Here is an 18,348-nt window from a genome sequence, read left to right on the forward strand (position 1 = left end):
AATGATTTAAACCTGCAACAAAACCAAAATCCCCTTACACGGATTTCATAACATCACAACCAATTGAGCTCTAAATCGTTAATCTGACTGTTAAAATTCTACATTACTAACGCCATATCTAATTAAACATTTATATGATACACAGTTACTATTAGAGATTCTATATTTCTACAATGCTAATCAAAGGTCACACATTTAGCATATCAAACAGTGCAACTAAACAACTAAAAGCAGTTACTGCAGATATTAAAGTAAGTACGCTATGATCTGATTCAGAAACTTAAAAAGCTTGTGTTGACTCAAAACAATCATCAACAAAATAGAGAGTCGAAAATTCATAATCATACCAGTAATTTTCTAACAAGCGTCACATTTCCAGTATGAACACCAACGAACAAAGCAGTGACGTCAGATTTGAACTCCTGATACTCAAACCTCACCACATTCTCCGATTCATCGCCGCAATGAACCTCCGCCTTACGGAACTTCAACGAACCAACGCCGATGAAGTTGACGTCAACATAGGGATTGTGAATGCAGTCAAACGCCGATTTGAGGTCGTCGGAGTGTAGATTCAAGGAGGCGGTTTTGAAATTCAGAGATGTGATGTTGTGGAGATCGTTTACTTCGCCGGAGATAAATGGGGTGGAGGTGGAATTCAGAGGTGTGATGTTGTGGAGGGTGTTTACTGGTTTAAATCATTGAAGAAGAAGGGAAAGTGTAAGGGTTGAGAGGGAAATTACCATTTTACCTTGATGTGCATTGCACATGACAGGTTTTAACTGAGAATTCTAATCAGGTTTGACCTAAACGACAAAATGTGCAAGATTTTGAAAAGTTAAGAACACCGCTTGTAAACTTTTGGCCAAAAAGACAACGACTGCAATTTGATGTAAACAGTCAAAACTTGTAATTTACTCTTAAGTAAAAAAAAACTGATTAATCAAAAACGAGTTTACTTTCTCGACCCGTACCCGGTTGACTTACAGACCATTTAGGTTTTTAGTTAAGGGCAACGAGAGCAGTGTGAAGTTGTAACATTCTGAAAAGTAGACATCAAGGAAGGATCGAAAGAAAAGATGCCGGCATCAGCAACGATGATCGGAGCTCTACTGGGACTGGGGACCCAGATGTACTCCAATGCTCTTCGTAAACTCCCTTACATGCGCCGTAAGTCCTGTTCCTTTTACCCTAACCCTAACCCTAACCCCTTTTTATAACCAAATCAATCAATTAATCAATTGCTGTTTTAACAGATCCCTGGGAGCATGTTTTGGGGATGGGTTTAGGTGCCGTCTTCGCTAACCAGCTCGTCAAATGGGACGCCAAACTCCAAGAAGATCTTGATAAGATGCTCGATAAAGCCAAAGCCGCTAACGAGCGCCGTTACTTTGGTATGTTTTCATGATGGTTCTGATATCAATTGATTATTTTGCGTTTTATTTCATTGTTATAATGTTCTAGTAGTAACTACCTTAGTTGTGTCATAGGGGCTTTGCAAGTGATTTCCTTCGTGTATTTATGCCTATATGCTCTTGTATGATGTTATATATGTTTCTTGTTTACTATGCTACTCTCTCATCACTTCTATTGTGCTGGTAGCTCTGTGTTTCTATAATTTTTATTTTGTGTTTTGAGTGGGGAGGTCTCTCTAGAAGCAGCCTCTCTATCCCTATGGATAGAGGTAAGGTTTGCCTACATCCCACCCTCCCCAGACCCTACCGATAGATAGCTATGCTATATGCGGGATTTATCGGGTATGGTGGTTGTTGTTCATTGTTATAAACTAGAGACGCGGTGAAAACAAAACCATGACGACGCATCGCCGAATTAATGGCGTTATCATGGGCTTTAAAAGATTCCATACATTTGGAATCTGAAAGTCTCCGTACTTTAAATGTTTTATCCCAAATGTATGGAATCTTCTAATGTCCATGAAAATGCCGTTAATGCGGTGGTCGCTGGTCTTAACGATTTTGTTTTCACCGGGTCAGCAACAGGTCGATGAAGGTGTGGAGGAGGAAGTTGGTGGGGAAGGCTACAAAGGTGTCGAGAGAGTTTCTAAGTTTATAACAATGGATTTGTCACCGTCTTTTGTTGGTTTTTTGAAATCTTGATCTTGGTTTATAACAAAAAGAAACTACATACAGAGTTAACATGTTTATATAGGTTATAATGTGATATTGCTAGTTGTTTTTGCTGAATGTACAACAATCTTGTGAAACTTTGTTGATGATCATTGCATATCTTTATTCACACTCACACCTACAGTTATGATCATGCCATAGATGTCAATAACTCATATTATGTAGTTTAGCCAGTTATTATTGGGCAGTGGGTTGGCGATTCCGGATTTCTAAGTTATGATTAGGTTAGTTGGTTGACCATGGAACCATTGGGTGTCAGCCCAATGGCCACCAGCCCGCATTCTAACCCGGAGGTGGCGGGTTCGAGTCTTGCTCGTTCCCAATGCCCCTACGGTAGCGGATTTACCCCAGACTCAGGCTTGCTGGGTGGCGGTCTGCGAGGTGGGATCACCTCGGCGGTTGGGAGGACCGTGGAATATCCCCCCACCCCCTCTAGTTGGTTGACCATGGTATTTAAATATAATAAAATGCTCAGAAATTATGGTACATCGGTAGAACTAAAATCAAACATGAGTAGCCAAGTTACAATGTATATGTGACATTGTTTAAATAAGTACAAATTAGAAAAAAAAATTAAGTATATGTAAGTACTTGAACATAGACATAGTTGGGATATATCCATAACTTCATTTGAACATTGTTATGGTAGAAGAGGTCACCACTGAAGGAATATTTATAATAAGTAGTAACACAGGATCGATGGAAAAAGTTTTACTTTAACGATCAAGATTCATCACCTCAATAATCCAAAGTAAAAAATTCAATGAAACTATCTTTGATCGAGCTTTTTTTCTTCCAAGTATGTATGCAACTTGCACTTTGTTTAGTTTTCAAAATGATGAGAAGGATATTATCTTGAAGAATGGACGTTGGAATCAACGTTTGTGCATGTTCTTGAAAACTGTTTCGCCTTTTTAAATAGGGGAATTGGCCTATAATAATCCCACCTAGACCTTATTGGCCATTAATAATCCCACCTCAGAATATTCCCCTCACCAGTCCCACCTTTCACCTATTTTTCCTACAATGGTCCCCCGTTAAAAAAACTTAACGGAGTTAAGCTTTTTTCCTAATTACAAACAAATTTTTTAGGGCTTTTGATCAGAACGATGATACGAGTCCATTGATGTAAAACTTACTTCGAAATGGTGCTCCAAGTGAATTGATTTTGGTTAATAATAAGTAGTGATACAAGATCGATGGAAAAAGTTTTACTTAACGATCAAGATTCATCACCTTAATAATCCAAAGTCAATCAATCAATCATACCCAGTAAAATCCCACAAATAGCAAAGCTATTGGTAGGGTATGGGGAGGGTGGGATGTAGGCACACCTTGCCTCTACCCCTAGGGATAGAGAGGCTGCTTCCAGTGAGACCCTCGGCTCCAAAACACCAAGGAAAGAAAAAAAATAGAACATGAGGTGTGTGTGTGTGTGTGTATGAAGCTACCAATATAACATGAGTGGTGAAAGAGTGCATGGTAAACAAGACAAATATAACACAAACAGCCCACATATTTACGACCATACACTACACCTAAAAACACAATTGTACCCTCTCCTAGAAATCCTTAACCTTAATCCTACGTCTCCACGAGCTCCTATCATGGACATATTATAAGAGAGGTGCAATCTTTGCAAATCCTGCCTAATCCGCTCATCCCAAGTAATTTTGGGTCTGCCTTTACTCCTCCTCCCCTCCACCTCGAGAGTTTCAACCACTCTAACTGGCTCTATCGTCTGCCTCCTCTTCACATGCCCAAACCATCTCAATCTTCCCTCCTTTATAATCCAAAGTAAAAAATTTAATGAAACTATCTTTGATCGAGCTTTTTTTTTCCAAGTATGTATGCAACTTGCACTTTGTTTAGTTTTCAAAATGATTAGAAGGATATTATCTCGAAGAATGGACGTTGGAATCAACGTTTGTGCATGTTCTTGAAAACTGTTTCGCCTTTTTAAATATGATTGAAGCTTTTTGTTCATATCTGGGCTCATATTCTTGATTTGGTTGATCTAATTGTTTTAAATGCCAAAAATGCAGATGATGATGAATAAATTGCACTGTGGAGTGGCCTTGCATCAATGGTGTTCGGGAACTCTCTTTGATTTTGCTTATGTGCCTGCGCCAACCTTTTATTTTAGTACATGAATAAAGAATGAGTTATACCTATGGAAATTCAATCAGGGGAGTTAATTGATCCCTGTAATCTGATATTATTTTTGTGTTCTTCATTAAATATCATCTTGTTTCAAGATTGGTTTCGTTATATTTTTACCAGTGATGCACGAACAGCAGTGTCCCCAATTTGACCGGTTTTGACAAAAATTCTCTGTTGTTTCGACGTTGGCTTCTTTTAGACGATGCTTATTATGACTAACAGCGTCCTTGTTCAGTTAGTGTTGAGATATTTTGAGAGATGACAAACCAAAACAAATGAGTTTCGTAGTTTCGGCTACTGGAATTGACTAAGAAAAACAATTTTTTAACGGCTAAATCATATCACACGAAATATATATAATTAATAAAAGGTTACAGGCCAATCCAGACGAAAGGGAGGCTATCAGATTGCTACTTCAGTAGATTGACAAGTTAGATTGTATACATCATGTTTACTGCAATCACAGAGTCTTCGCATATGACCAGAAAAACTAAGAACACAACATTATATCACCGACAAGTTGAGTTTCGCTAAAAACATCATCTCAAAGTCAGCATATGGCGTAAATTCAGTCTAAATCAGTCGATTTAAAGGTCACAACAACGAGCATCCATCACAAATAATCTCCAGTGTTGATAAAAACCCCTGAGGTGTCCTGCACAGGAATACATAAATCTGTAATGACATACTTTGAGTTGGTTCTGCCAAACAATTGGCAAAATCATGTAATCAAAATCATTCATGTTAACCCACACTTACCACAAGAAATCAAAAACCATTTAAAAGTTGGGAGTATCTCAATATAACGGGCAAACGGTTAGCTTAGAAGCGTCAAAAATGCTTGTAGGGTTACGAAGTATTCACATAAAAAAGCCCTTCCCTAGACCCTAACCAAGCCCCTGGAAAATAATCTCTTCTATTGGAGCCCCCTCCTGCTAATAATACATATAAAAAAGACAATAAATAAATAAATACGAAACTGAAATGGATCAAATGTCATTATAAATAAAGAAAAAGGACATGAACAAGATTGAATTTAACAGATGCATAAGGGAGTACCTCTTGGCCAGCATAAAACCGACGGCACTGAATTCATGAATTTATCTTCGTATAACATTTCACCTGACTTTAACCTCCACAACCGCAAATAGAAATCCTCTCCTCCTAACAATACATGCATTTGTTACTGTAAAAAAATCCGTATTGTTTTGAATGTGATGCATAAGATGGTTATGTAACCGCCTGTGTTTTCTGATTATCATTTATGCACCAAGTCCAAGTGCATTATGCGGTTCTCAACATATTGCATCTGATATGAACGTGTCGTTATATAACGTTCAAAACCAAAATGATACCTGACATGACGAATCTCTCGGATGGATCCACGCCCATCTGTATACGCGTATGGGAATTAAAATTTCCCTCATACATTTGCACAGCCCCTCTTTGAGTCAAACGGTGATCATAAAGCCGAACCTACAAGAGTCAACATGTGAGTGTATACTGTATACCACCTCGATAAATTTGAAGTAAATAAGTATGCGAAAGTACCGTTCCATCCATCGAGCTAGCCAAGAAATACTGATCATAGAGATTAAGAGCTACCAAACTGGAATTTGTAAACCATCGAACCGTCACGCGATAAAAAAAATAATACAAATAAACACCGATGAATTTAAATAGTTTTCTGCTAACCAGGAAACTGATGAAGGCATAAACATCGATCGAGTATGATGGACGTTCCCCCTGACCTGCATGCATCAAATTATATCATGTTTTGAGCAGGGATGAGTGTGGTACTGGTACCGTACCGGTACCGAAAATACCAATACCGAAATTCACCAAAACTGGGTACCAGTACCGAAATATTCGGTACGGTACGGTACGGTACGGGACCGATACGGTACCAGGATTTGAAGGTAAAATTCGGTATTTTCCCGGTACCGATACCGAAAGTACCGATACCAAAAATGACAAAAAGTGGGTACCGGTACCGAAAATATTCGGTACGGGAAATTCGATACCGGTACCAGTACCCAGTACCAAATGCTCATCCCTAGTTTTGAGTCCTTCGAAACCCTGAACCCTAAACCCTAGGAGTTACCTCAAACCATTTGTTGTCTCGTTTTTTGTTTCTTCCGCTTGAAGATTGGCTCGCTTTAATGGATGGGAATGGAATTTGATGTTTAGGAAGATGTTTGTCGCGCAAGTCTTGGGGTTTCTGGCGCGTATCAACCGTCAATATAGCTCCATTTCTAAGTCCACATAGAACAATATTTCCCTGTAAAACAACATAATGTGATATATAAGAATAAAATTATAGGGGAGGGTTATCTTGAGAACATTAAATTTGCGAAAACCGTGAGAACAAATTAAAAACCGCGAGAACTTGGTCAAAAACAATTCATATTCAATTTTTTTTAACTTGTCATTATTATTCGAATACAATATTAGAAAATAAATTTACACGTTTAAACTTACATGTATTCGTAAATAAAGAAATTTACATAATCTGTTGTATTTACTGTTGTATTTACACGTGTAAATTATTTATTAAGAGTGATATTGAGAAAAGAGATGAATTATTTAAAGAGTAAATTCTTTTTTAATGTTGTAGTTTAATTATAATGAGGTTTAAATTATAAAAATTGATTTTGATTGGTTTTTCCAATCGTTCTCACGGTTCTAGCAATATTTAGCGTTCTCAAGATAACACTCCCCTAAAATTATAAACATAAATGTTTATTAACGTTTTATCGTGGTCTTACAGAACAATCAAATTGCAAAGACAAAACATCACTCTTGGAACGGAATATCCACGATCTTCTTTCAGATTCCATATGTACCAAAGCAGCTCCAGTATCGGTGCCTACAAAATCCAAAGTTATTTGTAACATAAGAAAGCAGAAACGAGACGGCAAATGTCGGTAGAAAACATACCGATTACAGTTCGATTTCCATTTGAAACGCAATCGGCTGTCCAAATTGTGGATTTTGATGTAGAAGAAATCATATCCATTCTTTCATTAAGCATGTCAATCCCCACACCATACTCAAATGGTTCACTAAGGTTTACCGAATAAATCGATCCACCAGATGTTTCAGATCCCAGAGTAGTTATTCTGTTGGCTTTCAGTTAAAGTCTATAAATAATTAAATATTAAACACATGGTCCGTCAAATAATGCTTTAATGTTAATGGGTATATAAAATTTTAAGAATAAACAGGTAGTCCCTGTGGTTTTTCAAAATTCTGGATTTGGTCCCTAGCTTTTTAAAAGTACACAGATGGTCCCCGTGGTTACACTTCGTAACGTGTTTAGTCCCCAACTTTTGCCAAAAGTACACAGATGGTCCCTATGGTTTGCACTTTGTAACGCATTTAGTCCGTACCTTGGACTTCCTGAAACCTTTAGATTTGTAGGCTGGGGACTAAATGCGTTACAAATTGCAAACCACAGGGACCATCTGTGTACTTTTGAAAAGCTAGGGACCAAATCCAAAATTTTGGAAAACCACAGAGCTATCCTTGTACTTCACTCAAATTTTAAAGATCAAGAATGTGAAGGATACATAGCATGTGAAACTGATAGATCAACATCAATTGCTTGAGGGTGATGATGGTTTCTTGGTATCTTTATACAGGATACATTTGAAGGCATTACAGTCCGAGATCCGATCGCTTTCCAAAGTCTCGGTGGTTTTATTGATGTTTGGTTTTCTATGTTCAGAGGCTGCACAACATCTGGCATGTAGTGCGTCCCGTTATCCGCAGGTTCTGCGAAACCTCCAGCTTCATAGGAACTGCATATCATAAGTAAAAGATAATATATATATAACTGTAAATGCATATGGAAACTTAATCACTTAAATTTATATACAGTACTAGGTTCTATGCATTTATAGCGGTCCAAAATCAAATATCAGTCAAGGGCCAATATTTGAGATACAGGTTATTGCGGTGGGATATCGGTAAAAGTTTAATATCATGCAGAATTTATATATATATATATATATATATATATATATAGGAAAAGGATCATGTGAGAAGTGATAGGCTAGTTGAGAAACTTGAGAAGCATTCTGGACCACACATTTTTCTAAGCCTTTCGTAATATACACATATGTATAGTTTAAAATTGACTATATACATATGTGTATAACTCAATATACATATATGTATATAGTCAATTTTAAACTATACATATGTGTATATTACGAAAGGCTTAGAAAAATGTGTGGTCCAGAATGCTTCTCAAGTTTCTCATATAGGGTGGACTTCTCTTAGGATCCCTACCCTATATATATATATATATAGGGTTGAGTTCATTTCAGAACTATAAATAACTACAGAACTTTCAGAACTCCTAATAAACAATCATTTTATATATAAGTTTTTGTATTTAGGATCTTTTTATCATCTATTATATATATTTCTTTGATTACATACATGTTAAAAGTAGTTTACATATGTTTAATTGCCAAAATTATATATATGTGTCATAACTAATTACACATATGTAAAAAAACTAGTTTACATATGTGTAATTATAAAATTACATATAAAAAATGATAAAATTACTCTTAACATGTATGTAATGGTACAAATACACATAATAAATGATAAAATTACCCTAAACATAAAAATATATAAATAAAAAGATTGTTTATTAGGAGTTCTGCGAGTTCTGTAAATATTTATGGTTCTGAAATGATCCTGGCCTAAAGTTGAACCAATATCTAAAGTTTATCTACATGATAGTTGAACCAATACCTAAAGTTTCTATTAACACCACCAGTGAGTAACAACTCTGATTCAACAACTCCATCTAGAGTCTGGATGTTAACATATACATGTTCCAATGCAGCATCAGCAACCCTCTGCGTCCCTTCGTACTTCCAAATCTACAACATCAGAAACAAGATTAAATCCAACAAACATCCAGAAAGTTATAGTGGTCCAAAATAAAAAATCGGTCAAGGGCCGATATTTGAGATACAGGTTAACGCGGTGGGATATCGGTAATCTTAATATCATGCAGAATTTTTATTTTTATATATACATATATAGAACGTAAAACATGTATAATACTAAAAGTAATATCAAAAGTCAAAACTCAAAAGTGCCAACACTTGAAACATGATCTAATCGTAACTCGTAAGCCATGAAATCTTCCTTCGAGTCCACATCAACCAAGGCATCCAAAATGATGGTCAATATCGGTCAATATCACCGCTTATATCGGAACCGATATTTGACACCAATATTTTGTAGAGGGCTGTCAACCGATATCCCACCGATATTAACTGCATAGCCAGCATCCAGACATGATCTAATGTTTACTCACCGTTGGTTTTGATGCGCGTATGTTTTCGTACTGTTGTTGAAAGTCCACCTTCTTTTTATTAGAAATGATCGAGTTACCACACAACTCCCTCACATGAACCATCTTGACAACTTTGCCATGCTTCCCCTGTTTCTGTTTAATCATTAAACCCATACCCAATATCATCAACCATCAATATATACAGCAAAGTAACACAACAAATTGAAAGAATTTAGACCAAATTGAGCAACAAAAATTAAAAAAATCTTGAACTGCAGATACATTCGAATTGATCAAATTGGGTATAAATTATGTTTCCCATATCAAAATCGAAACTTTTTAGCATATTTGATATCATACTTAATGTTATTACCTTAGTGGATATTGGGGGTGGTTTTTGAGCACTGGTGGAAGCAGAAGAAGAGGGTCTGGAAGAAGAAGAACCCGGAATGGGCGATTTAAGCGGGAAATACCGGTTCTTTTCGGCATCATAATAGAACCCAGGAAGATCTATCAACAACAATCAAACACCCATATGAATATATTGCCTTAAATCGTTCGTAAATTGAGCTAACGCTACATGGGTTTAGAGGGGCAAACCTTGTGGCATCTTTTCGAATTGCTTACAGCAAAACGTAACGATTGAAGATGAAGGTTGTCGTCGGTGAATCAGTTGCGTTGAAGGCGGCGGTGATGCGGTGGAGATGGGAGTCTCAAAGCGGCAAAAGGGCACCGACCGGATTGATCTGTTTACTATTTACATAAACACCCCCGTATAAAGGTTAAAAAAATTGTTAATTATCGTTTTACAGTTTAGGGTTTACCTTTAAGTGGTGGTCAAGGTGGTGTGTGTGTGTCTGTGTCTGTGTGCACATGTGTGCGATCGGGACAACAAACCAAGGTGTGTAGTGTCCTAAACAATCAACCAATGTGAACCAGATCAATGTTGGACGTTCTACACAACGTCTACGGGCAGGAGTGTGGCAGTGGTGTTAAGATAGAGAGAGAAAAAGTGGTGAGAAACTTGTCTTTTTTTTTTTTTTTTTTGTCGGTGATCAATGGCTGTTGTGAGTGAATTAGGGCTTTCAAGGATGTGGAGGCAGCTAACCAACTGAAAACAACCCGACGGTGGGACCTAGGTGGCGACCGACGATTATCTATGGTGGCAGCGATGACAGGTTGGGATTAAACTAGTTCAAACGAGCTTGTGGAAAGCATGAGATCAATTTACTCGATCAAGGTGAGTTTTGTAAGCCTTATTTTAATGTTTTTAAATGTTTTTTAGATGATTCATGTACAATGTTTATGGTTTTAAAGTATTAAACGTGTTATTAGCGGGGCTACCTAGGAATTAGTTTTCGTGAGGTATTTTAGGCTGTTTGGAGTGGGTTTAGATCAGTTTATAAAGTGTTTTTATTGTGTTTATTCCATGTGTAACTTGTGTATTAAAGCAGTTCGCTTACACGAACAGTAGATATGGAAATGTGTTGCTTTAGCATGAATTCGGTACAGTTTGGGTTTGGCAATTGGTTTACATTATTGAACCATTAGTATGTTGATAGTGTGTGATGTGACATAATAACTAATCAATATACATTGTATGTTAGTTTAAGTGTGTGTATTAAGTTGTGTGTCTATTGATTGAATGACTTATGTTGACTTAGTATTGTAATTGTATTCATGTATCTAGGTTATACCTGTGAGTTAATAAGAATGGGCGTGTAAAGGTGACTTCTATAAGTTTATATAAGGATGTTCACATTAATCAACCACTATAATTTTATTTTCAGTGATAAGCTTACATAGTGTCACATCTCAACCGATGGCAGAAATATCAGAGTGAGACGAACGAGATTGTTCAAAGACAACATAACATTATAATTATGACAATAATTTAAATACCAATTTAATTCCATTGCTAAAGGTTACAATGTTTTGAAAACGAAAGTACAACATATGGAAACATAATGTCACACCCTGTATTTTCCCGGTGGGCCCGAACTTAGGGTACGTGACGATTGATATTAAATACACAAATAGCACAGCGGAAGTCTTGAATTTAAAATACTATCACAAATTATAATATCCGAATGTTCAAAAATATTATACAGACGGATGTATCAAAAGATCCACAGGCGGATCGAAATTTACAAAATGAAATAAACAGACTACTAGGCTTCAAATGCAAGGAGTTACAAATTCCTCTTAAACATTACCGGGCACTTCCAGCCTATTTCGTAACCTTGCAACCTGTCACTTAGTTTTTTGAAGATACGTCAGTTTACACTGGTAAATACAAATAACCGACATATTTTGAAAATGTTTCAAAATCATTTTCATGTACACAATGGTACATATATTTTTATAAATAACTTGGGATAAACTATTTCTCATGTTATCAGTTTTACAAGCTTGACAATACATATGGGGCCCGGAAACTATGCCGAGATATGATTAACCGACAGACCATCTTAATTCCCTTATTGGGCAAACCCGTATTGGGTTATAAAATCGTTTTAATATAGCATTAGCATCTATCAGGTGTATGCCTACACCCCTTGCTTAGGTCGTGGCCACTTGCAATTAAATGAGCCGAGGATATCCAGGACACGGTCGTATTAACCCCCAATGTTTAAGTACAAGCAATACGAATTAAAACGAATTATTTGGATTCCCGACACATAGGTCTTTGATCCCATACCTTACCATGCGGTAGTAATATACCGTATCCTAAGCTCGTATAGGGAAAATAGGTTAAGAGTATTTACCTGGCTTAATAACCTTACAATGCAAAATATAATATAAGCACAGCCAATATATCAATTAACTAAGTTTGCTTGCAATCTACTGGGATGCCTTAGTCTAGAATGAATGGTATATTAACCAATTAGAATGTTAATGGGTCTTATTCATGTCACACCCCAACCGATGGCGAAATCATCGGGGCGCGGCACTGAGCGAAACAGATTGTCCAGGAGAAATCCATAACAACTAAAATTACCAAATATTTAACGTTAAGTCCCATACCATAACATATCCAACAAAATAATTATTACAGACATAATATCTCAAAGACAACAAATTGTTTCGACAATTCAAAATTAAATTGTTTGTTAGACTCTCCTAAGCTCGGTTCCACATAGCAAGTATCCTAGCATCTTAAACACCTGTCACATACGTTAAAATAGAGGTCAATACACATAGTGTAAAGGTGAGCATACAAGTTTAATAGTATAATAGATAGTGAAATCGGTTTACGCATAACCAGCATGTAACATGTTGAAAAGCGAAGCTAGCACGTTATCAACAATGAAATATGCACAGACGTGACTGCGAGTTGTATAGTGTGCAACACATATCACCACTGTGACATGTGAGAAATACCCTTAGCAACCCCCGTCCACGACAGGTGCTGAGTCCAAACTATAGTACTATCGTTGCTAAGGTGTCAGGCAACAATCACTGTGTAAACATAACATACAAGCATTCATCGAATAACACGTATAACATGCAGAGCGGTTATCGTATAAAATGTGTTTGCGTTGTGGGATCGATGTGATTTGATATATGTAACGTATGTAACACCCAAAAGTGCGTAAAGCAAAAAGGGATCGAATATACTCACAGTAGATGGTGGCTACTAAACACAATCTGTGATTGGATTGAAGGGAGCACTAGAGTAAGCTTGATTACGGAATGATAGCATAAGCGATGAACGACGCGTTAAACGGTGCAAGTGGACAGTGTGACGGAGGGTCATCCGATCGAATGACAATCCGGACGGATGGTCATCCGGTCGGATGGCCATTCGGTCGGACCGTCATTCGTTTGGGATGGATGTGTTTGTGTATGATGTGACTTTGAAGTTTTCGTTGTAGCATTTTCAAAACTTAGAAATGTTTCTACCAATCAGGTCATTCGACCGGATGGTCATCCGGACGGATGGCCGTCCGATCGGATGGCGATTCGTTTGAAACTAAATCCTTTAAAACTTTGAAAATTGTTAAGTGTTGAAAAGCCACAAGTCGTCTGTTCAGATTGTCGTTCGATCGGATGGCAGTCCGTTCAGCAACTTGTTCATTTTGGAAAACTTGCAAAAATTCGTTAAGTTGTAAAGTTTTGTGGTTTGACCGAGATGGTATGACAACGTGTCAAATAACGGGAACTCCACCAAGTCCAAGTCATCCGATCAGATGGGAATCACCCCAGTCCGATCAGCTAGCTGACCTTGACGGTGGTTCATGTTCAACCCGCTAAGTCGGTTATCTCGTCGATAGGAGTCAGTTCTCAGACCGACACTTCACTAGAGAATGACTGGAAGGCCTGTATGAGCTCCGATTATATCGTTTTTGAGTGCAAGAGTGTAAAAGAATGAGAAAACTTATGAAACATCTTTCAACTCTTTTAATCTTTTGAAAATGTCAAGATTTAGTTGAAATCAGTGTGAATAATGTTTAAACACTGTAGAAATCTGTTAGATTCGAGTTGTTCTTGATGGAATGAAGTCACACTTTAAAGTTCATGAGAACCCATGATGACATCACCCTAGAACACCCCAAATCAGGTAGATTTCATGGTGAAAAGTTAAGATTTGATGGTGAAAATGAAGAAGAAGTGTGTGTAGATTTAAGAAGTACAAGATTTGAGTGGAAATTTACAGGAATCGCGAGGAATCGAGAGAAAATAGGGCTGGAACGTGCTGATTGGACGAGAGAGCTGTCACGTCACTGTTCATGATGTGACAGGTGCTATTTATAAGTGAGAGGAGGGGAAAAGGCGGTGTAGTGGTGCGATCAGAGGGCAGTCCGATCGGATGGTCATCCGAACGGATGACCATTCGATCGAAGGGCTACAACGAGTTGGTTTTCGACTTTTCGTTTCGTGCGTTGAGTTTTGCGATGCGTTGTGAGTAAGCGATGCGATAGTATTACACAATAGTTACACAAATAACCTAACTAACATACAATAACATAAGTAACCTTGCGTTTAACGTTTGCGATTTGATTGCGATGCGATTGAGTTGTGATTGTGTTTTCGAATAATCACCACAAACAAAGTATAAACATGCACAGGTAACACTTAATAGCACACACACGTAAAACAATATCCAGAACACATAATTCGAGTTGCGATGAGATAGCGATAAGTCGATTAGCGATAAACTACGATTATTACATTTACTACACATAATACAACTAAAGTAACAGAAATTAGAGTATTGATTACAAAGTCAAAGAGTACAATCAATAATTAAGCAAGGAGTGACAGATCACATTTAGCAATCTTTTCTTACTTTGACTTGTACTTTGACTTCAAAGACGCGGGTTGTTACAGCCTCCCCTACTTTAGGGAATTTCGTCCCGAAATTAAGGCGTAGGCGCAACGAAGAGCTGTGGATACTTAGCCTTCATGTCACTTTCGAGTTCCCAGGTGAACTCGGCGCCGCGTTTGCCTTCCCAGCGAACCTTCACAATGGGAATGCGTGAGCGTCTGAGCTTCTTGGTCTCTCGGTCCATGATCTCGACAGGCCTTTCCACGAAGTGTAATGTTTCGTCCACTTGTAGATCCTCAAGTGGTACTTGTAAATTCTGCTCGGCAAGACACTTTCTGAGGTTCAACACATGGAAAGTCGGGTGGACGTTGCTAAGTTCCTCTGGTAGTTCGAGTCTGTAGGCCACTTTGCCAATTCTTTCCAGAATTTTAAAGGGTCCAACATATCGAGGCGCGAGCTTTCCTTTCTTGCCGAATCTAATCACACCCTTCCAAGGTGAAACCTTTAGGAGTACGTGATCGCCAACGTCAAATTCAAGGGGCTTGCAGCGTCTATCAACGTAATTTTTCTGACGACTCCGAGCTTTCAGCAGATTGTCTCGAATTTGGAGGATTTTGTCAGTCGTTTCTTGCAACAGATCAGGACCGGTAATTTGCGCATCTCCAATCTCGTGCCATACAATAGGCGATCGACATTTTCTTTCGTATAATGCCTCAAACGGTGCCATTTGAATGCTAGAATGATAACTGTTATTGTACGAGAATTCGACCAAAGGTAAGTACGCATCCCAATTACCACCGAAATCTATGACACACGAGCAAAGCATGTCTTCAAGGGTACGAATCGTTCTTTCAGTCTGACCGTCGGTTTGGGGATGGAAGACGGTACTTAGATTAAGAGTAGTACCGAGAGCAGATTGAAACGTTTCCCAAAGACGTGAGGTAAACTGACCATCGCGGTCAGAAATGATATCACGAGGCGTCCCGTGTCGACATATAATTTCGTCGGTGTAGATCCGTGCTAATCGTTCCACCTTAAAGTCTTCTCATATCGGCAGAAAATGAGCAGATTTAGTAAGACGATCAACGATAACCCATATGCTATCGTGACTTGATGCCGTGCGCGGAAGTTTCGTTATAAAGTCCATGACTATGCTCTCCCATTTCCACATTGGGTGTGACAACCGGCACTTTTCCGTACATTCCGTACGATAATTAGACAGTAATCTGTGCCTTAATAACTGTGCATGATCTAGCTTACAAGACGAATGAAATTCTGATTACTGTTATATACACACAATGGCATTTCATGTTGCAAGACTTTTATCATTACTACATGCAACACAATATAATTCTATTAATGCTCAGAGCAGAGTTGGCACAACTATCAGACAAACAAGAAATACTGACGGGAGTTCAGTACTTCGATAGACATGATGTTAAGACACAAAATAAGCCCCAGGACCAAGTATTACACTAGTATAGTGTGTAGGAAAGTAGAGATTACAAAACTGCCTTCCTAGTAATGACATAAGGTACCGGAAAGTGCCAGAGACACACTAAAAGTGCAGAATTCTACAGAAAATAACCAAAATTCAGCTATTTTCAGCATTTAAACTCCAAAATATAATGCAGAAGAGTGGTTTAATGGTCCTGAATACTTTCCTAAGTGTCGGGAATTAAAAGTGTCACAAAAAGGGTACATAAAGAACACTAAACGGTATAATTTAGCACTTTAACGAACCGGTATCTAACCGAACAACCGGACACTACCCGAAACACCAAAATTATACTAGAAGCATTGTTTTAATATTTCTGAGCTAGTTCTAAGCTCCGAACACCCTAACACACTATATAACACATAATATGCATTAAACACTACACTAAGATTTCAACTAATATGCTTAAACTTCCATTACAACCCAACCAATACCCCCCCCCCCGCCCATGGTGGACGATCACCAAGGGTGGCCCCACCCTTGATTTCCCTTGATCTCACTTAATCTTACTTGATCTGTTTTGATATCTTGATAGATCTTGATTTGTACTTAGGGGACACATTACACATTGGATAAACTTCTAAACTTGGTTATAAGATAATCGTTAGAGCTCATTCTCATCAACACCTCCTTCCTCCCTTCTTCTTCCTCCTCACGGCCGCAAACAACCCCCCACACCACCACCACTTTTATCCAATCTTCATCCATTCCAAGGTGTACACAAGGTGTTAGAAGCTAAGTTAAGAAGTGTGGAGCTTGTGGATCTTGAAGGACCTCTTCCAATTGCTTTTATCCATCACATTTGTCATCTTCATCTTCTTGTGTTCTTCCCTAGCCCTTGTGTTAGTAGTAAGCTTCTTATCACTTGAATTTACTTCATATTTAGTTGGTTAAAAGATGTTATGTAAGATGTTAATCACAAGAACACTAATGAACAAGAAGATGAAACTTTAACATAAGCTTAATAACATAAGAATACATGTTGATTAGTGTTTATTTGCTTCTTGATGATTGATGATTTGTGTTAGTGATGTTAGACATCATATGAAATCTACTAGGTTGTGATTTAACACATGATCTAGTAAGTTAAGGTGGTGATCTTGTGAAATACCAAGATCATCATACTTTATGTTTCTCATGAACTTGAAGAATGAAAATGATTTTTTTTTTGAATGATGAAGCATGTAACAAGATTACTAGACATAACCTTGGATGATTTCAAAACTAGTTTTCTCATGAAACTAAGTTAAGTCACAAGATTTGCATAAACATTGTTTTTAAAGAAACTAACCATGTTTCTAGTGGTGAAACAAGTATAAAAACACATTGTTAACAAGAAAAATTCAAAAGAATGATTTTTGGAAAAACCATCTAGTAAGCTGTAAAAGACTAAACTTTACAAGAATAAAATTTACAAACAAATAACCACTTTTTAAAGGATAACTAAACCTACTAAGTACACTACCAAGTTACTACAAGTTTTTATGAAAGTTCAAGTTCATGTTGCTATGTAAATCACATGATTATGGCGAATTGGTAAGTGTAAGTTGTTTAGGGTCGATTGTTGATTGTTGTGATGATTTTAAAAAGAAAATGATATGCTTTGATAGCATGGAAACCTCCATTTTTAGGGGAAACTATGGCAAAATTTTCTAAAAATATAAACACTTAGAAAAATATTTTCAAACGAGTATTTATAAGTGTATTTTAACCATGGCTTATCTACATAAACTTTGCCATAATTTTTTTTTTACAAAAATACAAGTATTGGAGGTTGGTTTTTATAAATAAAAATGGATAAATATATATTTAGAATATATATTTACATTAAAGACATGATGTGTGAATATTTGTATATTTTGTGTAATAGTTATATTATTTTAGGGTTAAAGTAATATAACTTAACAAAATACCAAGAATTTACAATCCAAAATATTACCAA

The 18,348-nt window shown here is 37.3% G+C and overlaps 2 protein-coding genes across 5 annotated transcripts; one reads left to right on the forward strand and one right to left on the reverse strand.

Moving 5' to 3' along the window:
• The first annotated feature begins 1,005 nt into the window (after positions 1-1,005).
• On the forward strand, positions 1,006-4,456 carry LOC110878577. Its single transcript, XM_022126920.2, has 3 exons — positions 1,006-1,170; positions 1,257-1,394; positions 4,193-4,456. Exons 1-3 carry the CDS (start codon positions 1,080-1,082, stop codon positions 4,204-4,206), a joined length of 243 nt encoding a protein of 80 aa, XP_021982612.1. The 5' UTR covers positions 1,006-1,079; the 3' UTR covers positions 4,207-4,456.
• A 193-nt stretch (positions 4,457-4,649) lies between these two features.
• LOC110878576 lies at positions 4,650-10,553 on the reverse strand. Of its 4 annotated transcripts, none has more exons than XM_035977563.1 (15): positions 10,461-10,553; positions 10,237-10,389; positions 10,010-10,146; positions 9,658-9,789; positions 9,084-9,214; positions 7,883-8,113; positions 7,251-7,432; positions 7,079-7,179; positions 6,415-6,591; positions 6,006-6,061; positions 5,862-5,919; positions 5,666-5,786; positions 5,370-5,474; positions 5,070-5,245; positions 4,650-4,965 (listed from the first exon to the last, which is right to left on the reverse strand). In XM_035977563.1, exons 2-14 carry the CDS (start codon positions 10,244-10,246, stop codon positions 5,160-5,162), a joined length of 1,527 nt encoding a protein of 508 aa, XP_035833456.1. In that variant the 5' UTR covers positions 10,247-10,389; positions 10,461-10,553; the 3' UTR covers positions 4,650-4,965; positions 5,070-5,159. The 4 variants fall into 4 exon arrangements, with proteins under 4 accessions (XP_035833456.1, XP_035833457.1, XP_021982610.1 ...); XM_035977564.1 differs by having other exon boundaries at positions 10,237-10,382; positions 10,461-10,478; XM_022126918.2 differs by lacking the exon at positions 10,461-10,553 and having other exon boundaries at positions 5,070-5,242; positions 10,237-10,413.
• Between the last annotated feature and the right edge of the window lie 7,795 nt (positions 10,554-18,348).

The sequence above is a fragment of the Helianthus annuus genome, chromosome 9 (assembly GCF_002127325.2).
Source record: "Helianthus annuus cultivar XRQ/B chromosome 9, HanXRQr2.0-SUNRISE, whole genome shotgun sequence".
Taxonomy (NCBI): Eukaryota; Viridiplantae; Streptophyta; class Magnoliopsida; order Asterales; family Asteraceae; genus Helianthus; species Helianthus annuus.

What these genes read in the sequence shown, in the direction of transcription:
- LOC110878577 (XM_022126920.2), top strand. Translation starts at nt 1,080, where the DNA reads ATGCCGGCATCAGCAACGATGATCGGAGCTCTACTGGGACTGGGGACC. An exon ending in TAAACTCCCTTACATGCGCC is followed by an intron (nt 1,171 to 1,256) that starts GTAAGTCCTGTT and finishes CTGTTTTAACAG; the next exon opens with ATCCCTGGGAGCATGTTTTG.
- LOC110878576 (XM_035977563.1), bottom strand. An exon ending in CTTTGCAATTTGATTGTTCT is followed by an intron (nt 6,592 to 7,078) that starts GTAAGACCACGA and finishes GTTGTTTTACAG; the next exon opens with GGAAATATTGTTCTATGTGG. An exon ending in GGTTTTATGCTGGCCAAGAG is followed by an intron (nt 5,246 to 5,369) that starts GTACTCCCTTAT and finishes ATGTATTATTAG; the next exon opens with CAGGAGGGGGCTCCAATAGA.